Source organism: Clupea harengus, unplaced genomic scaffold (assembly GCF_900700415.2).
Source record: "Clupea harengus unplaced genomic scaffold, Ch_v2.0.2, whole genome shotgun sequence".
NCBI classification, from domain to species: domain Eukaryota; kingdom Metazoa; phylum Chordata; class Actinopteri; order Clupeiformes; family Clupeidae; genus Clupea; species Clupea harengus.
This window is the reverse complement of record NW_024880062.1, coordinates 12,767-38,807: the sequence shown is the minus strand read 5'-3', so window position 1 is coordinate 38,807 and position 26,041 is coordinate 12,767. Positions and strand designations below refer to the sequence as shown.

At 41.4% G+C, this 26,041-nt stretch overlaps 1 protein-coding gene across 7 annotated transcripts; it reads right to left on the bottom strand.

Annotated features, from left to right (window-relative positions):
* Positions 1-4,927: 4,927 nt before the first annotated feature.
* On the bottom strand, positions 4,928-25,057 carry nktr (natural killer cell triggering receptor). Of its 7 annotated transcripts, none has more exons than XM_042706100.1 (17): positions 24,616-25,057; positions 22,163-22,241; positions 20,374-20,448; positions 17,110-17,217; positions 16,755-16,799; positions 15,031-15,118; positions 13,326-13,355; positions 12,788-12,933; positions 11,554-11,788; positions 10,920-11,114; positions 10,705-10,795; positions 10,215-10,363; positions 7,168-10,023; positions 6,739-6,828; positions 6,578-6,637; positions 6,365-6,463; positions 4,928-5,584 (listed from the first exon to the last, which is right to left on the bottom strand). In XM_042706100.1, the coding sequence occupies exons 2-17, from the start codon at positions 22,218-22,220 to the stop codon at positions 5,515-5,517; spliced, it is 4,395 nt and encodes a 1,464-aa protein (XP_042562034.1). In that variant the 5' UTR covers positions 22,221-22,241; positions 24,616-25,057; the 3' UTR covers positions 4,928-5,514. The 7 variants fall into 7 exon arrangements, with proteins under 7 accessions (XP_042562034.1, XP_042562036.1, XP_042562038.1 ...); XM_042706102.1 differs by having other exon boundaries at positions 10,959-11,114; XM_042706104.1 differs by lacking the exons at positions 20,374-20,448; positions 22,163-22,241; positions 24,616-25,057 and adding exons at positions 14,039-14,064; positions 16,383-16,408 and having other exon boundaries at positions 17,110-17,182.
* Between the last annotated feature and the right edge of the window lie 984 nt (positions 25,058-26,041).

Sequence of the window (26,041 nt, the reverse complement as noted above, 5' to 3'; positions counted from 1 at the left end):
TACGCCCCCCCAAAACACACGCAACTACAGCGTCTAAAAACAGAGATTGGCTGGGGACTGGGCTTGTCTTGCGATGTAGGTGCGGCATCCCCTCACCTTGGACACGGCTGGCTGGGGTCTGCATTGTAGATTTGGTCTGAAGTAGGGATCAACACACCCAACTGGGACGGAGGCCTATAGTTGACCCGGGACGCCCAGACACGAAATACACTTAACTTGAACTAGTCCAGTCTAGTAAAACAGAGTTTAGACAAAATACATCTTTTAGGCTATATCAACAATCTTTTGCCAGAATCACAGACTATACCTTTAATCACACTACTTTGGCTTCAAATCTGATCACTGGCTTACCTTCTTGCAGATGTGGCTGTTGACAGGCTGGTGAGCATGAGTCATTTTCACGTGCCTGTGTATGCACACTTCTTTAAATACCACATTATGACCACATAAATCCTGTATGTTGGTCCAGTTTATGCTGTAGGGATAGGTAATAATATGAGGGTCTGTGTAGGAGTGCAAATACCTTGGAATGTGACCGCAGCAGCCCCGTGTGTTGACATCGGTCATAACCGAAGGACAGATGGCGATGGGTGATGTTCTTCTTCAGTGCCACGGCAGATGCCTTGCAGACAAACCACTGCTTGAAGGGATAGCCACTATACATATACACACCTTGAGTGCTGAAGACAGAGGTAGAACAAGGTTTAGTAGGATTTAAAACTCCTCAAATCATAAAAGATAACATTAATGTATTGGCTGACAACAGATCTATTAATATAATTAGACTACAGGTGACAAATGCCAGGTGAGTAGAGCACAGGAATTCACTCTGTTTAATTGAACTTGTTTTAAATTTAAAACATGTCACAATACAATGTACAGATTATCTCCATGTAAATTGTACTGCTAGCAAGAACCACACTTCCCATCTTCTTCGTTTGAGATCAGGCTAAGGTAATCATCTAAAAGCACAGCACACAGTTATTCATCTGTAATCTGAATGTCTCAATATGTCACATATTATTTTATCGTCGTCAACATGTGTTGGCGGCTATGGTCCCAACTGACATTAGTGAGAAAAGTCTGTAGTTTTGGCAACATTTTAATCACTGATGTAAGAACAGAACAATTTTGGCCCTTGTTAGCAATATTAGCTAATATGGGACATGCACTAGAGCAGGAGCTCTCAGTCCAGCTCCTGAAGCACCCTTGCCCTGCACATCCTGAATTTATCCCTGATCTAAGATAGGGGGAGGTCAACTGGATCAGGCTATGTACCCTGAACTAAATCATATCTGATACACATGTAAGTGTTCACATTCTGCTTGTATAAATAGTATATTAGAATGTGATACCAGAAAAGTACAAGTGGTTGGTGACACACTAAGAGGAGAACCAAACAGTCGGTGAAAAATAGTCCATCTATAAAGATACCAGCAGAGATGGGCATATTAGTGAAAGGGGCATTCACATGCACACACACATCCACCCAGAACCAGTCTAGAGCTGGGATTAACAATATTCCCTGGGATTAACAAGATTATGGAATAACCAAAAAAAATGTAACAGACTCATACAACACATTCACTAACACAATCTCAGACATAGCTATATTCTCAATGTATTCTTTCATAAGAGGCTCAGACCGAGAAATGTACAAGATCCATCACCTGGGCCAGAACTGGGAGGGACAGTAGTGTGAACTGTAACCATTAGACAGAAAAGAGACATCAGTTAACCATACATTAACTAAATAATGGATCAGTGGCCCACAAATCAACCTCAGTCAAATTCTAATAAACTTGATTATCTGACTGAAATAAAAATTGCCAAATGCCTTAACTGTCCCAAGACCTGCTTATGACCATAAGTGTGAGATGACTGATGTATGCAAGCACTGTTTGTATATGAACGCTTGGTGCTGTACATTCAGAGGCCCTGTGACTGGAGACAGCAGGTCCTGGCTGATGAAGAGCCCCCTATTGGTCAGGAGGAACAAGTGACAGTTGGTCAACTTCAGGTCCACAAGGTTAATGCCCTGACAGCCCGATGTGCACACTTAACAAACACAAAGCAAACACATAAACAAGTAAATCAGAAGGCAATTTGATTTTCAATTAAACTTTCATTGACAAAGCTGAATTTAATTAAACTTGTAATGACATACAGCAACATACTGTGACTGTGACATAACTTTTATTTTTGCATATTAGTTCAGCATTTGCAAAAATTGCCATTTGTAACAGTAAGACTTCCATGTTAATATTAATAATTAATACAACTATGAGTAGGCTTAGTGTTGTTTAAATATATTTTTCTATGTATTCAACACAGTCTAAGATTACTGAAAACTGATCATGTGTACAGCACACAGATTAGGACTCAGACGCATTGATCAAACCCTAAAGGTTTTGGTTAAGTTGAACCATCTGTCATTGGATATGAAACTTGACTGGGTCACACTTAGAAAAAATCCTGAAATGCACAACACACACACACACACACACACACACACACACACACACACACACAAACATGAGCATATTTACAACCACTTTTAATTTGATGCCCTGGCGTCCACACCAACCTGTGTTGCATCCTGGCTAACAACATTCATTGCACATCCAACACATTAGTATATCAGTGCCTCTATTTAATCTTGTCTAGTGCCCCTTGTCTAAATACTTAGACACATATACTATTTGATGACACACGCACACCCGATCTGATTTGATTGAAATTCAAAATATCAGGTATGTTCCTGCACAGCTAGTGTGAGAAAACAGTGCTTCATGCTGTCTCATGGTAAACTCAGGGACATTTCATCTTGTGGCTCAAGGCCATTAGTGGAATTTTAGGCACGTTGGCATTCATTTCCTCTGTTCCTCTGACATGGTTTGGTCTAACTTCAGTATTCATTTTGACTTTAAATCCTTACAGAACATTCACAAAACCATTCAATCTTTGCTACTTGGAGCAGTTTGCACATTGTGCTCGGAGCCTGATGATTGCTGCTTGTAACACTTTTGTTTATTTATGAGAACATATACCCCTGTCCTGCTCCTAAATTTTCCTAAATTTCCCTCGGGATTAATAAAGTATCCATCTATCTATCTATCTATCTATCTATCTCATTCACCCTTGTAATGGCATCTCTGTACCTTCTGTTCCTCGTAGACAAATAGATATTCACATGTACAGCTCTTCTGCGCTTTTGCATTAAACTTGTTTAATTGAATTAGTTTTCATTATTATTCCAAGTTTGAACACATAGGCCTAGACATACATAGACCAGTCATAACAGTTCTCGACATGCATCAACTGATTTGATTGGTCAGAAATGGCTGGGGGAGGGATGTGGAATATCCTTATACATACACTGATGAGTGAAAATAAAGTGCCTTGACATATGCAGTAGCTTAAAATAATAAGGTTGACATATTTTAAAGGAACAAATGAACCACTAAAAGAGACTAAAACAGATAAGAATGTTAATAGTTACAAAATAGAAAATGTACTTAATAAAAAACACAATTTTGCAGACCGGTTCTAGCTTAATGTGTTCAACTAATGTGTTAAATTTCAGATAAACTGGGCCACCTTTTGAATTGACTAAGTACACGATTATATATTTTTATTTATTTATCTCAAAACATCAAAATCTTATCATATTGTTAAACATATATATGTTAAATTCTTATTGTTTAGCTATTAACTTGAGACAATAGTAGCCTAGTGCCCTTACACATAAAATACCTATACCACAAATCCTAGAAGGCCAGATTGGTGCTCTCTCACACAAGTTCAAGAATGCTAAAAAACCTATACCTTACATACATACATATCTTACATAGCAGCTGTTTTCAGTTGTTCTCCATGGGCCTCTTCATCTTTTCTGCAGCATATGAACACAAGATCCGCAGAGCAGGGGCACTTAAGGAGCAGAATGGAGAACCACTGATGTATAGGGCCAGTACTTATTGGCCTTTGCAGAAAATAAACGATCTAAGAGCCCAATATGATCGATCCACCAGAATCCTAACGCATTCATTCACTGCCAAACAACGTGCTAACGAATGTTCCCTTCGAGTTGCTTGGATTTTGGGTCAACATAAAAAAAAAATTACTGCGGAGGGGATGTCAAGGAGGGCATGAGTGGGGTATAATGAAACCTTACTTGAAGGAAAACATCAGGCAAATACCTGTCAGCATCATCAGCCACAAAGAAAACTGAAATATTAACCCAGGATGTGCTAGCAACTGGATGAAGCAATTCATAAGGCACCATGTGTAGGCTTAGCTGTAGATGAGTCCACTGATGTGTGTGACAATGCGCAGCTGTTAGTTTATGTAAGGTTCTTCAACAAGGAGAAGAAAGAGTTCTGTGAAGACTTGTAAGGTGTTACACCCCTTCAGACCAGTACAAGAGGAGAGGACACCCACCTGGCCATAAAGGAGAAGTTAACAAAGAGGGGAATAGAGCTGAAACAAGTGGTTTCAATAACCACACATGGAGCCCCTGCCATGGTAGGGAGAGAGAAAGGAGCTGTGGCAAGAATGAAAGAGGACAATCCTGAGCTCATCTCTTACCCTTGCATAACTCATCAATCGGTCCTGTGCTCCACCCTGTCAGACAAGTATGCTTTCTCAGGGCATCCTCTTCCCATCAGCATCGCATGCTGAGGGAATTCCTCAGAGAAGGTGATGCAAATGCACTGTTTATTGTAAATAAAGTTGTATATTGTAAAGACATGCTATGTCTTGTGAACCCTTTGTAATTTTTTTATTACTTTCCTTACAATGTTAACTGTTTGCTGAATTTAATTTCTTCATTTTCTTTGTTCTGGAAAACACCTTGTGAGTCATGCCAGATGCAGCTGCTGTATAAGTACATTCACCTGAACAATAAGACAACAGAATTCTCATGTATTGTAAAAGTATTTAGTATTTGTTGATAGAGAAATCTGCATAGGTATTTTAGTGATGGCAAGACAGAGTTATAAGACTGGTTTACATTCGTGAAATAATAAGAAATACCAATGCAGTCTGGTTCAAATGTTCATGGTCAGTTTGCTAGTTACAAAAACAAAATCAACAAATCTGTGTCTGTGCAAGAATACAAGGTGCCCCTGTCTTACATTGGAGAAGCATCTGAAATTGGGAATTTCCTAGTCTTGTAGATCGTGACGCACAAAGTAATTTTCATGTTACATCAGGTTATATCTTCAATCTCAAAATAACAAAGAAGGAAAAGCTGTCACCTCTACTTTATGTTCACTTCAGTGTATCGATTGGCGGCGCATACGCACGCGCAAAAACAGGAAGACAGGTTTCAAACGCACCTATATACTGTTTGTAATGCACAAATTTAAGTATTTACAGTATAAACTTGATTACTTTACACCATGTTTAGATAAAAAAAAAAAATGATATTAAAATGATATCATACTTTTAGTTAACATCCCCCCTAAAAACATGGAAAAGGACAGCCAGAACTCCACTGCAGAGCAACCCTCAGCTGTACCGGCTGCTGTGACTGTGACTTCTGTGTCTGGAGGAGCTCCTACTGTACGAACGATACGACCTACAGCCGGAAGGAAAAGCACGATGAGTAAGATCCTCATTATAAGTACAATTATGTTAAAGCAGCATACGGAACAATTGCTAATCGCTAACGAGATGCTAGCGGCTAAAACTAGCGAAACCTCTTGAAATGTGCTTACTTTGACACTATGACAAACTAGTTAGTCAACAACTGTCCTAACACAGTCAAACATCAAGCAAGTGCAACACAAGATAAAGCAAGACGGCAAATAAGCTACTTACTAGTTCGGCAGACAGTAGAAACCGGGCGGCTTCAGCCAAACCTACATAACCCAGTAATATGCCTACGGACCCTGGTATGGCAACGGCACGGAAGCGATTCTTCATATTAAAAGTCATTGTAGTGCCCCAATTTTTTTTAAGCTGTTATTTTAAGGTAAAACTGCTTATCCTAACCCTAACGTACAATTACTGCATAATGCCACTTTAACTTTTATTCATTAGACCACTTTTATCCAAAAATACTTTAAGTTACAACAGTGAAGAGTGGTACGATATAAGCAAAATCTTAAAATCAAAATCAGCTATCAAGAGAATAAAAATGCTAAAAAGCCCTGCTTAATTTTTTCAGACTAAACAGCCAAAGTATAACTGTGGATAAAAAAGGAAGCATAATCTACAGATATACATTAGTTAATCATTAGGTGTACGACTATGCAGAATATATTTTCAGGGAGGGACCGCCTAATTATCTGAAGTGTAAAGTCTGAGAAGTCAGTCAGCTTAGTTGAAGCGCCAAAGTGTATGGGAGCCCTCTGACCTAGAAGGCCGATCTGAACTGTCACTCCTTCCACGTCGCTGTCTTCTGCTTGTGCTGCGACTCCTACTGCGGCTGGAGTAGCTGTCATAAGAGTCAGACCTAAAACCAACACAAACAAATAAAAAAAGAGCCTGCGACACATAACGAGCCAAAAGGCAGGATAGTGATATATGTGAACTTGTTTTTCCATTCGTATTTGAGAATTCCACAAACCTGGACCTTCTGCGTCGAGTGTATGAGTGGCTTCTGGAATGACTCCTACTGTAAGTTCGGCTGTTAAAACCAAAAGCAATACGTTAGTTTCTTACTTGATGTCACATATGCTCCTAACCTGTTGGTCATTTTAGCCCGTTCCTCTTTGACTGACAGCCTACCTGTGAGTGCGAGAGCTCCTGTAAGTGCTGCTCCTGGATCGTGAATGTCCCCTGCTGTATCGCCTTCTGCTACGACTTCTGCTGTAGCTCCTGTAGGGGGAAAGCGGTTTCATAGAAACATTGATTTTAAATAGAAACTGTATTAAATTACAGTATACTGTTTGTATACACACACACACACACACTGAAATTCACTCATGAAAACCTATTGACATTTTATATGATTTAGAAGCAGGGTAAGACATAAATAAATAAATAAATAAATAAATGTATGTCTTACCATGATTTTTCCTTTAAATCTATAATTTCTGAAGTACCATGACACATGCAACACTATTTTCACCTCATTATACATCCAACGCCTTGTTTTATCTTATCTTAATAACTGATGTGCCAATGCTTACCACCTATAGACACAGTGAAAACTACCTGGAGGAATAGCTTGAGCTCCTGGATCTGCTTCGTGAGCGAGTGTAGGAGCGAGAGCGCCCCCGGGACTTGGACCGCTCCCTTGAGACAGAGCGGGATTTAGAAGGGGACCTGCTGCCAGACCCTGGCATGTCATCACCCATGGACGAGGATCCCTCCTCACTGGAGCTGTCCTGGTTCCTGGGCCTCTGGTTCAGACGAGCCGTCTTTCGGACCTCGTCGAAGAGGGACCCTGGTCGGACTCGGTTCTTGCTCTTGATCTCCATCCTGAGACCGGGGGTTTTATCTTCTGAGTGCCCTGAGGATTTGTGGGTTTTCAGAACAGTAGACATCACATTTGCAGCTTGTAGGGCAGTGATTCCTTTCAAAGGTTTCCACCTGGGATCAATCATCTGGTCTGCTACTGGGTTTCTTGGTACTTTGGGGATTTCCTCGTTTTGTTCTTGATGATGCTGCACTGTTGAGGCAGGTTTATTCACATGCTCCCTTTCTACAGGGTTTTTTAAAGGCGATATGCTTTTGGTCAGCTTCTGTCTCATTTCGACAACTATATGCCCTGTTGGCTCTGTGATGATCTCTGGAACATTTTGATGATCTGGGGTGCAAATCTCCATTTGATCATCTTGGGGTTCTTCCTGTTGGTCACTCTTTGAATAATCCACACTGTTTACATTCTTGCCATCATTGATATCATGGACATGGTGTTGTGCTGGACTTCTATGGTTACTTGGCTTTGACTTTTCCCTTTTCATCAAATCATTCTCATCTTTAACTGATAAAGGTGTCGCAACCACTGAGGAATTGTCTTGAACTGAAGAGTGGCCTCTTTCCACTGGATCCTTATTTCCCAAAACCTTGGTTTTGAGATGTGAGACGGTGCTTCTTTTGTGAGCGTCTTTCATAGCACTCTGTTCAGCTTTCTTTCCTTGAATGACAGATTCATCTTCCTCTACCTCCTCCCCAAACTCCAGCGGAGGCTGCCAGTGGAAAGTCTCTTTCAGTTTCTGGTGTTTCTTCTTTGACCTCTTTGTTTTGGTTTTCGAACGATGACTCCCCGACTTGGCAGAGCTCCTCCTCTTGTGCTTGTGTTTTCGCTTTGCTTTCTTGGACTTATGCTTCTCTACCTCAGGACGGTCCTCAGTGTGGTCCTCAACGGAACACTTTTGCAAAGCAGGGGGAGTTAAAGGACGTGGCACTTCTTGAAGTGGTTTTCGAGGTTTCTCAGCAGGCGATATGTGGTAGTCCCCATCAGATTCAGTCGTGGCCTCACCTTCCTCTTTTTCCGACACGTGTTTCACATCAGGAATGGTTTGTTTCAGCACTGGCTTGTTTGAATCACTATCAGAGTCCCAGCCACCCGACGAATGTGCAGCATTGATGACAGGAATCAGATTATTTTGAGGAACATCAAAAGAACCTTCCCAAGTAGACTTGCTTTTGGATTCCTCTCCTAGCAACGGCTTTGGATTGTGGGCCATACCACTGCTGTAGAGCGTTGCAGCAATCACATCTTTTTGTCCTTTGGACCCATTCTGTCTGTAAACCGAAGCTTTGTGGATGTTAGTACCGTCCTCTCCATATGACACAGCCATACACTCTTGGCCTCCACTAGGCATTGTGTGCTTTGCGTCCTTGTGGCTCATCTTTAGAGAACTGCGATGGTGTTTTCTCCCTCGCTCAGAGGATCTTCTCCTTGTGCTTTCTCTCCTGGGCGAGTCATACGAGTCGGATCTGCTGTAGGACGAGGACCGACTGTCATACCGGCCTGAAGAGCGAATCGTTGATCTCGAGCGGCCCCTGCTTCGCGATCTGCTGTACGACCTGCTGCAAGATCGGCTGCTGGAGGAAGCGCTACGGGAGTGCCTGCGAAGACTCCTGCTCCTGGTCATCCGCCGTCCCCGCATCTCGTGGGCCACACCGCTTCCCTTTTGAGGCGGAGTCTGACTACGGGACATGAGCTGCTTCTGTAAGGCCAAGTTCTTAAATTGACCGGTTTGAGCAGTGGAGGGAGGAGTGGTCTTATCTTTGATCTCCTGAACACGAACATACGATGGTTTCCATGGCTTCTGACCTGGTTTCCATCGAGACGGAGGGGGGCTGTCACTGAGAGGGAGCGCAGGTACATTCTCAGGTGCTGATGGGGGTGGAGCTTTGGGTTCTATGCTTTGAACAGCTGCCTGCAGTGGAACAGTCTTGGGTTTGATGCGGTCATTCAGTTTTGCTTTCCGAGGAGATCTGGATACACGCCGTCTTCTTGACCTCGACAGGGACCTTCCCCTATACCTGGATCTGGATGAAGACCTGGATCTAGACCTAGTCCTGCTCCTAGACCTTGACAGAGAACGTGACCTTGACCTCGATCTGGTCCCGGACAGAGATCGGCTTCTGGAACGCGTCCAGCTTCTTGACCTTGAAGATGATCTGAACTTCCTGTGTGATCTAGAGTAGCTGCGGGAATAGGACCTGCTCTTGGAGCGGGAATAAGACCTGGAATCCCGAGAGGAAACAGACAACCGACCTTTCCTCTCAGATCCAGACCATTCCTTTCTGAGGGACTGTCTCGAAGATAACAAAGAGCGAGACCTCCTTTCTGCATGGCTTGACAGCTTTGACTTTCTCCCCGAAGAATGGGAGCCTTCTCCTTCAGACAATGGGGACCCCTTGGGCCTGGGCTTTGAGCTCTTGTGTCTCTTCGAGTGCTTGTGTTTCTTATTCTTTTTCCTGCGCTTGGACTTTTTCCGGTCCTTTCTGTGGTGGTGTGGGCTTGAGTGGACAGATCCATGGTCTGGCGACAGCTCTTTTGATCTGGACCTGGACTTGGACTTGGACCAGGGACTATCACTTCGGTCGTCCCATCTAATGAGAAAATTATTAAAACATTAAAAACCTGAGAATATTCAAATGATCACGGCTCACTTATGTTCTTGCATACTCATCTACCAAACAAGCATACTTCCCTCCTTAGACTTTAAGATACATTCTGGCACTTTTCTGACAGTTATAGTTGAACATGACAGTCAATATCTCTCATACATGTCAGTCATTACCTGTCTCCTTTACTCCATTTCTCCACACTGGGGGGATGGTAGGTCTTCGTCCTCTGCATCTCCTCTTTCCAGTGTGGGGGGGTCTCACTGCTGCCCCGCTCCTCTGCTGACTCAGAGCCAGACTTAACACCAGGGGGGGTGTGGTACCTCTGCAGCGGGAAAAAAAAAAAAAAAAAGAAAGAAAAAGACACACTCCATAAGTACACAAGGCCATACCACAACCAAAACAGCAGAGGGCTCAAATGGCATAGATTACCTCACATCCATAAGGTCAACATCAATGGCTTGCTTGGGGAATAAGAAAATAATCTTACAGTTCAAAATGAGACTTTAAGTGGGTATTCAACCATGTCACTGTTTAAAGCCTAGCAGCTAAATGCACATGGTGCAATCTCTCTGTAATGTGTTTTACTGTATGTGATTTTCAATGGTAGAGGGCAACATGAAAAAAAAAAAAAAAAAGAGAGAGAAGAAGTTGAAAAATAGGTACCATTGTTCCACGGCCTTTGATTTTTCGTCCAGATTTGGTTACAGCTGGTTTAAGATGGTCAGTGGGAACCACAGGGTTCTCTTGCTCAGTACTGCAAGAGCCAAGAAGATGTTATAAGATATTAATAACAATCGTTAAAAACAAGTGAGACATGACAAATCAAACACACAGTGCTAGGCGTAACCACAAAGCGGCTACACTCTTCTAATAACAACCTTAGGTTCTCCCTGGGTGAGTGCGAGTCGGGAACTGACATGTTTGGGTTCTCCTCCTGTGCAGGCACATCCTTTCGCAGCAGGAACCGGTTCTCTGGCACCGGTGGGATCTCCTCTGGACGAACCACCGGCTTCTCCCGGCGCACGTTCTGCGCCTGGTCCCTATCCTCCTTTTCCTCTTGCTCTTCAGCAGGACTGGGAATGAATGATGGGAAAAATATTTCACTGATGAAATGTTGTGTTTTTACTTACAGGTTGACCTTATAGAGAACGGTTGATGAAAGGTATATTCAATTTTCATAATTGTCATTTTCTTAAGTATATTAATACCCTTAATACCAAGAGTTAAGTAACCGTTTGCAGGACAAACAAAAAGGCAAACAAAAGCAGACACACAAACAAAAATGCTCCTGCATCCTGGTTATTTTTTTTGACTAAATTCTTCAGTATCAATAAAGGGGGAAATGTCATGTTGGAATATATGAATACCACCTTCTCCTAACTGCACTTTAAACGTCATTAAATATGGAAACTGTAAAATAATTCAATACGCTGCATTTCCTGCAATCAACTCTCCACTGAAGTCAGATATACGACAGTTTGTTCACATCCCAAATCAATAGCTGAGCTTCACCTCCTTCGATCTGAGGGTATGGTTTCACTTTCGCCTTTCTCTCTTCTCTTTGACCCTCTCCTCCTTCTCTTCTTTGAGCGTTTGCTCCTGGAGGCCTTCTTCCTCTTGTGGTGTCGATACTTTCCTCTGGACTCGGCCTCCGACTCCTCGGAGGAGTAGCTAGAGGGAGACTCGGAGGAGCTGCGAGAGGAGTCGGCAGAGTCCATTGCTCCTCTCCTCCTCTTCCGTCTGAGAACTGCAAGAGTTCACAGACAGAGAAGTCAAATTAAAAAAAAAAAATCACTAGACTTAGGCACAGCAAGATGTCGTGACATTTTGTGACACCATTTCTGTTGCATTTATGCAGTTTATCAGACAGCCTATTTTAACAAGTAACCTATATTAAAAATAAAACTAAGAAAACGAATTACCACACTTAGGCACAGCAAGATCTTGTAACATTCAAATGTCACAAAGTAACTGTCCAATTGTGTGTGTCCATTTATAGTGTTCATGGTTCATCTCCAATTTGCAGTTAAGGGAATTTCAACAAAACTCATTCTGGTTTAAATACACACTCATACGTTTACACTCAGGGGAAACCACTTCTTCATGTGCTAACCATACTTTCTGAACGAAAGCACACCCACACACACACACACACACACACACGCACACGATAGACCAAAGTCACTAAGCCGTTGATGCAAAAATAAACAGTCACCTTGGGGTTTATTGAAGTTCATACACCATGTTGCCATAACAGAGGCTTCACACTATGTCGCAGTGTTCAAAGGCAAGCTGGTGACAGGATCCATAAATAAGTGGGCACTGCCAGTGGGCACAGGGGATTGCATGGCTGATCACGGCTCAATGGGGGATCGGGTTACAAGCCGCCCTCTAAAGCTAGGCAAAGCACTTGCATCAAAATGCTATCCTCTTGTGCGATACGACCCAAACAGCTGACGGCCAATGGCAGGCCCACTCTGACGCGTGAAGACTGACAGGGAATTTTAAAAGGGGCAGGAGCTATCACATTGTAAAATGCATGGCGGCCCTCTTTGCAATGTGGCCAATAGATATATATATTTTTTTTTTTAACTGTCCAAATGTCTAATTGTACTGAATGCCTAGTAATTGCAACGTTTCAGCAATATCAAGGGAATATACACAGCCAATGAAGAATATAACCACAGCAGCAGTGTGGTGAACTTGAAGACAGTAGCAAATGAAAAGGATCCCCCCCCTTTCTCACCGTCATTTGCGGATTTGGTGAACAGCTGTCCACAGTCAATCACTCTGACGTCAGCGTAAGGTCTGCTGGCAGAGTCCGTCTTCAGGCCCTCTATGTTCCTGATCACCTCAAAGCCAGAGATCACCAGCCCAAAGACCACGTGGACCCTGAGGGGCAGAGTAGAAGCACAGGTCAACATCTGCAGCAAACTGCAGACTCTGGGTGAAGACTGTTTTAAAAACTTGATCTAAACTTTGTTGAAATTCTATCACAGGCCTGTGGGTCACATTCTATTCAGGTATTCCCAATTCCTTTTTTTTTTTTAGGAATAGGAGGAGTTTGGATGCATTCATTATTTGCACTTTTGTTATAACTAATACTCAGGACCATTTATTCTCTATATATTTAGTTAGGATCTCTGCTAACTATGATTCTATCTTCACACACCAGGAAATGATAGCCAGCTGTGTCTTCTTTCATACTCCTCACCGTGTGGTGACGTCAGCCATTCATTTAGTCAGGTAACGTAATGTCGAGCTTAAGCAGAGAATGAACTTACTCATCCAGGTGTGCCGCCATCTTTGTAGTGCTGTAATGACAATGGAGCAGTCCAGGGCAGGCATGTAGGATGGCAACCAGTTCACCAGACGAAGGAGAGAGAGAGAAGATGGAGGATCGATGAGGCTATGCACAGACTCCTTGCAACTCAAGAGCAGTAAAAATCAACAGGGAAATCTGTATTTTGCCATAAACAACCCGTGACAGATAGTCTTGGTAGACATGAGGAATTGCAAAATCCAGCATGGATCTTTTCTTACACATGACAAACTAAAACTAGAATAACTGACCTAATGATAAACAATAGTACATTTCAACAGTGGAAGACTGTAAAAGAGATTACAAAAAATATATATAAATAAAAAAATTGTGTGAACACAAGGTCCTATTGTTTTCTATGCCCAAGAAGAAACTTGTATATAAATAAATATAAAATCAGACAAAGGCTTGATTAGTACTCTGTAAATACCAATTCATCTCACCAGTCAGCTCTAACTGACTTTACAATTTTGAAAGAGCGACACCTTGGGAGCAACTTCAGAATCTTTTAATCTCAATAAAACAGCATAAACATGAACTATCCCAAAGTGCAACATTCAAATAAAAAAAATTAAAAATAAAGAAATGAAGAGAGCCTGCGGATGTAGTGAACACAAACTAATCAATCATAAATACACAAGTCAGGAGAAGCACAGCCTTGGAGTAACACATTACCTTGGAGGAGCAGGATGCTAGAGTTTCTGCAAATTTTACACAAAAACGGCAAGAGAAAAAATGTAACATTGGTAGGCAAAAAAGGAGTCCAAATCTTTTGTCATACTGTATATTTTTCTAAATGCATTGTTCAGGAGGAGGTCAAAGGGGAAATGAACATGTGGAGATTGTCTGTACCACACATACATAAATTAGATTATGCAGTGCTTCCCAGAAACAAAGACAAAAAAAAACAAGACACACAAATGGGGATTATTACTCTGGTCAAGAAGACAAAGGAATAAGCTACAGTCCAGCGAAGCTACGGGAACAAGAAAACATGCAAGACAAGAAAAACACATAAAAACAAAAACCATCAAAACTAAAGCACAATCCCTAGCTGACAGAAGCCAAGTATAACCAGCTTGATTCTTTTCCAAAATGACCTGGTTGCAAGGAGGTTAATGGAAGCATATGTAGCATTTAAATGTACAATGTAAAGTGAACAATATTCCCATATATCTTCCCCTAACTCTAGATAAATATCACACAGATTTAGATGGAAATGCAGTACTAAACAGTACCTAAAAGAAGCCGATACACTTCTTTCATGTTAAGCCCCAATTAGTCTCTAGAAATGAACAGTCTATGGACAGACATTTAAAGGGACAATAACTGCAAAATCCCTGCTTAGCAGGAAAGCAAGTCTCACGTAGTTTTAAATACATATCTTGTACAATACAATCCTTTGAAAAATTCATATTATTATCAACATTATCAGCAACAGGGAAACACTGTTTAAGGTGGTGTGCCTTAAAATGTAAATATTATATTTGGGACAGCGGAGACTTCCTTTCTCTGCAATACAGTGGCAGTGGAATCACTGACTTCTAGCCAATGGCGTCCCTTTAAACAGACTGGGGGAGGGGGTGGTGGTTTGAGGGGATGGCGTGATGACATCTGTGTGAACAGTGCTTCCCAAACCCCCTGGCAACAGAGTGAAGCATACTCACATGAAGAACTGGGAGCCGTTGGTGTTCTTGCCCCTGTTGGCCATGGACAAGAGGAAGGCCCGGTCGTGTTTGAGAATAAAGTTCTCGTCTGTTCGGGGATGGGTATGGAGAGAAAGAGAGAGAAATTGAAGAGAGTGAGAGACGAGGTCGGGAGACTGGGCTGAGGAGAGGCTCTTTTTCTCCAAAGAGGTGCTGAGAGAGAGAGAGAGAGAGAGAGACGTCTATGTGTACATTCATTCATGCTAAAATTTGACTGCACTTATCCACTCTATATCATTTTCTTTCTGCTTCAAGGCCTACAAATCTGTAAAATCCACAGAAAGATGATGGGATCAGCTGTGAAAGGCGTCAACCATGTTGCAGATGTTGCAAAATAAAGTGCTATTCAATCTGTGATAATCTTATCTGAACCACATCTCCTAAATTCTACTTTGGACTATCTACACAATTTTTGGGTGCTTTCACACAAGAACTTTTGGTGCGGACCAGTGGAGCAGTTCGTATTTGGTATGAAAGCTGTCCAATCTAAAATCAGGAGGCGAATGCTATTTATGACTGCTGATGGATCCAAAATTCTCCTACAATAAATAAATCACCATTAAATATGAAATTATTTCTTAACATGCAATTTTCTAAAACGCTAACAGTCTTAAAAATAGTGACTAGATGACAGATAACGTTGCGTGGCAACTCATGCTTGGTGCCTGTCTCTGCTAAATTCTCCCTATCCGAGCAGTTTGCATCATTTATGGCAGAGCGAAAATGACCAAATTAATAAGAAGATGAAGAAAAAAATGATTGTGTGCAGCTTTCCATTCGTCCTCCCTTACTTTGTGATGTTGCCTAGGAAAATAGGTAAATATTGGTAAAAATAAAATTTGGCAAGCAAATAATGTTGGCAAAAAAAACAGTGGGGGCAAGGGGATGGGGGAATAATCGCACTTGATGTTGTACAAGCGAAACAGACCAAGTGCCTTTGAGTGTTTGTGAGGGCAGCTAACCCAAACCCAAATCTCAACAAAACAGAAAGTGCTCCAAACTTGGGAAAAAAAAAAAAAACACACTAAATCTTGCAAACTCAGCAAACCCTCGACCTAAACGCCTTCAAGTCATTTCTGGAGCTTCTGTACACCACAAAAGATACCCTAAGTCTCAGACATCCATCCATCCATTCATTCATTCATTCATCCATCCATCCATCCATCCATCCATCCGTCAAACCACAGAGCACTGCAAATAAACGCTGTGAGCCTTGAATTCAGACAGGGAATATGGACAAGGGAGTGATGGGGGGGGGGGGGGGAGGAGAACAGATGTTTAGATTGTGTAGCTGCACTGTGCACGTATCTTACCTTTTCATTGCAAAAGACCACACTCTCTATAAATAAAAGAATATGTTGAAAATTTTAGGCAGGAAGATTGGATCTTTCAGTAAAGAGAAAAAAAATGCCTAGCCCCCATGCTGTCACTTAAAAAAAAAAAAAAAAGAAAGAAAAAAAAGAAAACCTTACAGGAAACAATTCAAGAAGAAACAGTCTACAAGTAACGTTCATCAGATGTGTATGTTTTTCTGGAATCCCATGCACGAAGCTAGCTGTCCATGCTACTTTTAACTCATGCAGAGGCAGTTAGGACAGAGGAGTTGAGACGAGTAGCTGGTTATTTAAGGAGTTAAGTGACATTAGCAATCCACATCTCATTTGGTAGTCAGGGTAGCCCCTTACCTTCAAAATAGCCACCATATATAGACTCTCCGCCTCTTCCATTGCCTACGAAGGAAAATCAAGAAGTCAAGAAATCATGAGGTGTATACATCTTTAAAAGACATCTTGTGAGGCACTCCATACGAAAACAAACAAACTAGAAAACCTTTTCAAATAAGCAGCAACCTGGGAATTAAATTAATAAAATAATTGTTCTGCTTCCAAATTCGATTAGAAGTGACATTCAACATGAAAGCCATTCTGGTTTAATCTTTTGTTCTTGGCCCCTATTCTTATCTATGGCATTTCCTGACTATAGTCAGCCTTCAGTGTGAGTACAGTGAGTTTTCAGAAGCAAGGCTGGTGTTATGCCTACCCTCAGTGAAGTCTCCACCCTGGACCATGAAGTTCTTTACTATGCGGTGGAAAGTGGAACCTTTAAAGCATAGTTTTTTCCCTGTTGTTTTGCTGGTTCCCTTTTCACCTGTAAAAACACACACAGAAAATGCATCAGAGCCTTCATTTTTTTTTCTCTCAACCCGTCTCACATTTACCCAAACATTTACCAAAAGGGTCAACTCCAGACAGAAATGGTTCTCAGATAGATATATATATAAATTCAAATGACTCTGAAACAACATTTATCTTTTATAAGACAAGATGCTACATGAAAAACACTGATGGAGATCATTTCCAAACACTGTTAATGACTTATAGAATATAATAATCAATTGCCTTGTATTATTAATTACCTTATATGAATCATGTACTTATGTAAGCAGGAACATGGCTTTTCTGTGTTTCTGCGTGTGTGTAACTTAGATTATTAGGTGCCACTTAGTCTGCATTTGTACAAGAGCATGTTTAGACCAGAGGTGATAAGCTTCTTCCGACCTTTTGCAAAACTGCCATCCGTGCAATATAGGGAGCCTCGGACGTCAGAGATCCACTGCTGAAAACTAAACTTCTGTCTATATAAACCTTGTGCGATGTGTTTATCAGGGCTTCACTTTCAGCCTTGTGCTCGGAGTGAGCCCGATTGCATTTGTTGTTGTTTGTCTAATAAATATACTTATATGCAGCTCCGGAGTCCTGAGGTAACTAGGGTGAATTTTCACCTAACAAACACTGTTGTTTCTGTTATTTGCTTTTTTGTCATACACAAAATAAGTTCAGTGAATAGCAACATAATTTGAGTGGCAGGCCTGTCCTGTTCCCAGAGCTCTCAAGCACCGCATATTCATGGTCTCTTCCCTCTCAGCCACCCCTATCTCAACTCGCCAGACAACTCGGACCTCAAACACATGCTTTCCATCAGTTAAGAAGCAGCCATCCACACACAGCTGACTGGGCCAGTGAAGGGTTTTATAAACACGCCATGAGTTCAAACAGGTGGGCCATAGGAAAGGAGGACATGAAACATGCACCGCAGCAGTTGTAAGCCACATGATGGGCAATCTCTGATTTACTGCTTTGTCTCTCAGGGCAGTGAAGAGCACGTTTCAGCCAACTGTCAGTCTGGCATATTCACCGGGTGACGATTGTGACACCCTAGCGGGGGATTATTGAGGCCAGTACGCAATTGGTTGTCGATGACAGGCGGCAATGTGGCTGCACCATTCGGGTTGCTAACGTGCCGACGCGCATTGCTGGGGTAACTCAAGATGTTTTTTTGTTACCGGCTTCCCGTTTTCAGGAGGAATCAATGAGAATCGCCAGATATGGAGTCAAGGACAGGGGAGAGAGAAAAAAAAAAGAAAGAGACCGTATCTCACACACACACACACACACACACACACACACACACACACACACACACACACACACACAGGGGGCTCTTATGCACAATACAGAAGGGCATCGTGTAAAGCTATTTTGATAACATGCACACAGACCTAAGCACCTTCGAGGGCGGGCCAATGCCTCATTTGGGTGTCTGGTCATAAAGGTAGGCATTACATGGAAATTGTTTTGAGGAAGGCGTTCAGCCACTTTCTTCTTTGAAATGTAATCTGCATCTTGGTTTTCAATGTTTAGCAGGCACATCTAATCGAATCTCATCTATTGTTATGTTCCGTTTGACAGCATAACACTGACCACCAAATTATTAAAGTGGCCGATCATTAAACTCAACAAAATGTCACCAAATGAATATGCAACTACACTCAACACCACATGTGAATAAAATAATGTAGAAGCCCGTCATTCATCGGGGCCTTAATGCACAACAAAAAGTGAGACAGAAAAGTACTTTTTTTGTATTTTACAGTATATTAATCACTCAGTTTAGGCCACTAATCAATGCGTTTTTCTCCCATTTACCATTCTAAATATTTATCAGTATAGTGGCAGTTGAGATTAGCCTTAAGTGAGAAGTGCCATTTCTCTGTCTACAATTGTGTTGATTCTATAAAATATTGTTTTCGTTACCTTTTCCCTAACTTTTCATCAAATATGTTTTGTTGCCATCATGGGCCACTGAAACTAACATACAAGTTGACATTTCACAGCGGGTCTGTAAAAATTCAGTAATGGCGCTTGAATTAGAGGCAACAACCACATAAAATAAATAAATAATGAATACTATATTATTAATAAAATAAATAATTGTCCTTATTTCTTATGTAGCTTGCATTCATGCATATTATATGAGTCGATCTTAAAGCATGTGAAGACCACAACAATGATTACACTTTTTGTGGTTTGAACTGTGCTGTGCTTTTATCAATTCAACATGATATAGTGAATCATTTCACAGAGGACATTTCAACCGTTTAAATATTTGTATCACTGACAAACAAATAACAAGTGGCTTGTCATCACAGAATTCTGGTTCCCCAACCCTTGCAGGCATGGAGAAAACTGATCGGCCAAACGGAAGTAGTCTGGTGTTTCGTAATTTGCAACCAAAGACCAGGCTGACAGAGAGGGACTGATGAATGATGTCTGGAGAACAGACTGTACTTGCTGACCGGATTTATTAAAAAAAAAAAAAAAAAAAAAGAGAGAGAGAGAGGAAAGAGTCCTCACTCAATCAGGCATTTTTTCTCTAAACATTGACCTCATCTATAAAAGATGTGACATGGAATCTATTTGGTTACATTCCTCAGGAAGAGCCTGTTATAGGACAAACATTTCAAGCGCCAAGCAAGCACAATAAATTGATAAATTGCTTCAGTGGTCAAATGTAATGTTACTGATGTGCTGTTGGTAATGGTGAAGGAGAGCACATTGTGCCACTAGTGACACAACTGGCAAGTTGCAAAACCCAGAACAAATGATATTTCTGTGTAATTTTAAGTAATGGAGAAATAAATGAATGCAGTTCCCCTGCCTGTTCCACATAGGGGTTATAACGAATGCCTGTGAACTTGACATTCCAAAAAATACCATATAGGCTATGATGTACTTTCATATTGCATTCATTTCACAAAATAATAAGCCGGGACACTTATTTCGCCCGAGTTAACTGAGTAGTCCACCTCAGCAGCCTATCTAGTGCACAGTAAGAGAAACTGATCAAAACATCAAGTGACATGACTTAACTCTTTTGGTGAGAAATGAAGAGAGTTGTTATATTTGAGGTAGTATTCATGCCTTCAGTAATATTCAGAAATATGATTTGACTAATTACACTCACCAGTGCACAAACAGAGAAAGTTTTTGCTCGTCTTCGGACAAACATCGGAGAAGAGTTGAAAGACAATACGTCCAACTAGAAAACAAAACAGCGAGAGAGAAAAAAAAAAAATAGAAATCTCAAATTACTTTTTGAAACACATTCCAGCAAAGACACAGTAGCAGCTGCTAGGTTCTAGTGATGCCCTTCCTTCGACATCAATTCATTATAAATGAGAACAGTTTAATCAACAGTTGTTTACCTCATAGAGTAGGCAAACCACATACATGTATAGGACATACCAGCCACATTTTCTCACAGGACATGATGCATTTCATAAAGATGCAATAAGAAAAACAAAAGCTACATGCACACAAGATCACATTAGCCCTATTTACATTGCTGGCCACTGGTGCTTGAACTTAGTTCCTGCCCCAGGGAGTGTTTACACTGTACTGGGCTGGCTGGGCTGGGCTTAACCAGGAACCTAAACCAGCAACCTACCAACAAGCCCAGCTCAACGGTCAGGGCCACAAGTACACAAACCTGTGCTTACACGTCATGATGGTTACTATGGTACTAGGTAGCAAATGGGGTTAACTTACCGGCTAGATAACTAACTAACTAACTAACACAGTTTACATAATTAACAGATTCATGTTATTTTCATTATCCCACATTTCTAATGGCACCCTTGTTTCATGTGTGGTCCCAGATCATCTGCCCCATTCACAACTTTAGTATCTAATATGCCCTGTCTTCAACATGCCAGCACCAAAATATCTACCAGTGGACAAAAATATATTACATCCTTAGGGTACACAATGGCTATAATAAGCAGGATTGCTTCATTTTTTCTGCTTGCGGTTGTGCTCCGTTTTGTTTGTCAGTCCATGGAATGTTGTACAGTGTCTCTATGGCTGCAATGTTTGTCGTAGGTTACATAGCCTATAGTAAATGCATCAGGAACACTAGTCCTGGGGCTAGTAGCCCAGGACAATTCTCCTGGGCTTAAAGGTCCAGTGTATAGTTGTTAGTGCCATCAAGTGGTGAGGGTGCTGAACAGCAACAATTATGAATACTATATAAAATTTCTACAAATAGATGCCACTAAAAACTACACACTGTACCTTTAAGTTCCTGGGCTGATGTAAATGGTGTAAACGGGGCTACTGGTACACAGCAAGCCTGCCTTTGGCAGTATTGGTTTTGACAGCATGGGTTGCAACAAGTTAATAATGAGCAAGCAGGCGAGACACACGGCTCAACCCCACCGTCTGTGGCTGATTAAAACAACACTGCTGGGCATGAGGCCACCGCAACTCTTCACCCAGCGGTTTACTACAAGGTATTTTAACAGCTTTCGTCCTAAAAAACGCAGAGCCAGATTGCATATGTGGCGTTGGAAAAGGTCTACAAACCCACACTTCTACAGAAAGCCCCGGAGTCATTTATTCCTTTTACCACATTTTAACCAAAGAGTTATCTCGGAAATGTTAACGGTCTAAAACAACTATGATTCAGCATATAAAGGAAAACAATCACAATTACTTTAAACTTAATAAAATGCAAAAGAAAAATGTTGAATGTGGCCTGTATCCATCTTTCCCTCACTCTCTCTTTCTCTGTCATTCACACACACACACACACACACACACACACACACACACACACACACGATGAATAAACCTCATATAGGCCTATTTGTTCTTTGTGTGTATGTTACAGCACAAAAAAAAGAGACACTGCATAAAACATGGCCAAATGTAAAACAATATTTATAAAAATCAGCTGAAAGACCTCTTCTTACCTGGCTCCCGATTGATCTCCACATCAAAGTAGCACTGGGGCCTTTCCTTCACCCCCATGCTGAGAACAGTCTAGGCGTCCTGTAACACCAAACACACACACACACACACACACACACACACACACACACACCCAGCTTAACTCGCATTAACTCAAGCGTCTCTTTCCTCCCAAAAGATGTACTGAAATCACAGGTCTTTCTGAAAATGATTCTGAGTTTTGGCAGGCGAGTACAGGTACACTGTACTGCGCTGAGGAGGAGGCATGTCTTACAGGACTGAGAGGGAGGGAGAGGGGATAGCCTTACGTTCCCCAAGAGGGGAGGAGCACCTCGTCAGCCAGCCACATGCCAATCCACACACATGCCACTCCAACCTAAGCCCTCTCTCTCTCATCTTTTACCCCTTCCCCGTCCAACTGTTGCCATGGCAGATGCATGGGCATCTAGTATCCCCCAAGGCTACCCCTGGCCCTCTAACAATGTTGTGAATGACAGGACAGGTTTACTGCAGGCTGGTGTCAAAATCACAGGGCTAAACTAGGAAATAAACTGACAGTGAAGGATGCAGGATATACAGTGGCAGGCTTCCTTCAGCACGCAATCGCCAGCCTTGATACTGAGAGGAGCATATCTGTACAAACTCAATGATGTAATGGCTTTTGTAGAAAAAGAAAATAGTTGATTTACCAATGCTTAGGTTCTGTAAAGTTCATTGATATTGATCATTGATATTGATAAGAATCAAAATTGAATAACTAAATGAAATTGAACTGGACATAAAAGCTCAGGACCAAAAACTCTCATGATGCACAATTGATCACTTTCATTTTCACATGACGGCTATTTGTATATCAAAGACGACCCCTTTTATTCTGCTCATTTCCTGTCTCTCTGTCTATCTGTATACGTACATAAATGGAATACCTAAAAGGACTTCATATGAGCAAAAAAGATATGGCAAGCTATCTAGGTATGTGGGTTAACGTGCTTCCCAAGCTGCTCAAGCCTCATATCAACATTCCACACATAGAATAAGACGAGGGAGCCTTTGCAGGAATTAGCTTGAAGTGTAACAAGTCTCAAATTACATGCAGACATGATTGTCTTTTCTGTACGGCCTACTCCCAAGCACAGTACCCTATCCTGTTGGACTATTACAATTTAAAGTACTTTTCTCCTCTTGATTATAAAAGAGGGTCTGCAAAACACCATAGTCCTAGGTTTATCAATAACAAACAGTCCACAGGCTTAACATTGATATTCTCTGTGTCTGTGTAGAGGGGGAGGTGTTGCCAGTTATAAATAGCACTGTATTCCCAAGTGCTGAGGGTGTGTACATGTCCTAAATGTTAGCAAATAACTAACAGCAGGTCTGTAGGATAAGGTTTTCAGGCATTACTTAAGTTTGAAGTTGATAGTACTACCACTGACTGACCTGTAAAGTATATGGTCCTACCGTTATGTTGTTGGATTCGTGACATTTAAAGCAATGCCTAATAACTGCTAAAACCAGTGCTACCACCTTGCATGTTCAGCAGTGATCAAGGAATGTAACGTGAACTGCGAACTAGACAAAATGATATATTGTATACAGTCACATCAAAACGTCTCCTTATTTGATGTGACAATAAAGACCCGCAACTGCTGTGAAGTGAAGCATTAAATTAAACATTAACATAGCTAGCTGCGTGCATTATCACAGGCAGTAAACCACATCCGAGATGCTGGCTGGGTTGTTGCCAACAAGAAGCATTGGTCAATCAATCTGCCTAGCACAGACGCCAGTTAGGCCCTTTAGATTGTTTGGCTAGCTTACTAGCTTCATGAGTTTGTTTCCTGCAATAAGCAACACGTCCATGAAACGTGGGCTGCATAGATACCGATTCTGTCATCCAAATAAACTTGCCTGTGAAAACTATCGCCGTCCGCAATAGCTAACGTTAGCAAGTTAATGCGTCGGGGGCTTCAGTATTACCCATCCTATGAATTACTAACAGGCTAACTGTGTAACGGTACCTTCCGAAAAAATACCTTCCGTCTTTGGTAAAGGCAGTTTTATCAGTAAGCTCCAACAGTTGTAAAATCGAAAAAAAATATTGTATTACAGAAAGGCAGCTGAACGTAAAAATGCATTGCCAGTAACATCTAAACACCTGAATGTGTCATTTTCAGTACATTTAACTTCGCAGGTAACGTTAGCCTGTACTCCTCAATTATTTGATAGCATAGTTGATTTAGCGACTAGCGAGCGAGATAGCTAGCTAGCATCGATTGTGGGCTCACAAAAAGATGTCTCGTTGGTGTGTTTAATGTATCTATGCACTGACAAACACAAATCAATCCTGATAAATACATCTGCCTAAAAGAACATGCCTATGACAGACAGTACACTATACGCGGACACATAGCCGCAGATTCCTCAGCGAGATAATTTTAGACCAAACCAACCTTACCTGTTCGGCCCTGTCGAAGCTTTGTATTGCGGCGAATGAATTCCACCACCAGGCTCGATCAGATGTCCCAACTACCCATTGCCTGATGGGAACTTGGAAGGGTCATTCACAAGTCAACAAATTGGGTGCCCGGTTTGTAGTATTTTGAGGAAGAGTTTTATCATAATAATTTCAAGACTTGTTTCTTGGGCCACCCAAACTGGATATTTTAAATTAGCGTATAGAATAGGCGCAGGCTTCTAGTCTAACCAACGGTAGAGTACACAAAAGTGAAAGTGTACAAGCCACTGGTAAAGTAGGCGTGTGCGATAAGGGTTGATTTTGGTAGGCGTAATTTATCAGCTTGAAGAGAGAGTTTGCTTCAGAGGTGTTGACTTGGACACAACAGTTATGAATAGATGCACAGAACACTGTCAAATTGGCAGTGGCAGTCGGGGCAAGAGGCTCCTTAGAGAACAAATCATAACCCAGCTGTTTTTCAACGATCTTGCCCCTTGATGTCATACAATAGTCTCTTACAATAGGCCACTGTCTTTACCAGTACTCAAACTGAATATAGGCTAGTCATAAAAGGCCCAGATGAAGATGTCTATATTAAGTGAGGTGCTTATTCTCTCTATAACTATTAGTTATATGTATCTGGATGTACGTGCATATACATGACAATGTATCATATTACTTATATTACAAGAAAAATGACATTAATTAATGTCACTTCAGACTTAAATTCTACAGCTTCTGTTTCTTTAAGACGCTGGCGGAAAGAGGAAGACGGCTTTGTCGTTCCCATGATTCAACGCGAAACGGGCTCTGATAGAGGGTCAACACTGAACTGTCATTCAGTATCACCACAGCGTGAAAAGTTATCGAAAATCTCCAGCGGTTTTTTCAATGTTACACTAATGTAAGTGTAGGCAATTTAGCACAACATACGGCAGAAACAGCACATCGCGACAGTTTATCCCATGTGTTGGTTTGTGCACAAAACGTTCCTTGCATTCATTGGATGAAAATGTAACGCATATTACATGCGTAGTTTACATGTTACATTGTATTTAGTGTCATATATTGTATTTTCTATTTTACACAAATGGTGTGTTGTTTTGGACTGTGGACACATATTGGGTCAAATGCGAGGCATTTTTTTTACCTCGTTGAAAACAATAGCGATTATATCTAATAAAAATAATCATAGTGCTTATTTTCAACCAAAATCACATGCGGAGCCCAAGCTAAATTACTGCCGATAAGCATACTATAAGCATAATCAAGCGGGGAATCCTATTGTCTTTTTAGGAGCAGGCAGTAGGCTAATTAATGTGGTATTGACATACAGGGATATTTGGAAGTCCAATTGCGTTTTACGCGGTAGACAAGATTTTGCAGTAGATGAACAGAGGCCACAGCCAAAATAAATTCAGGTAAA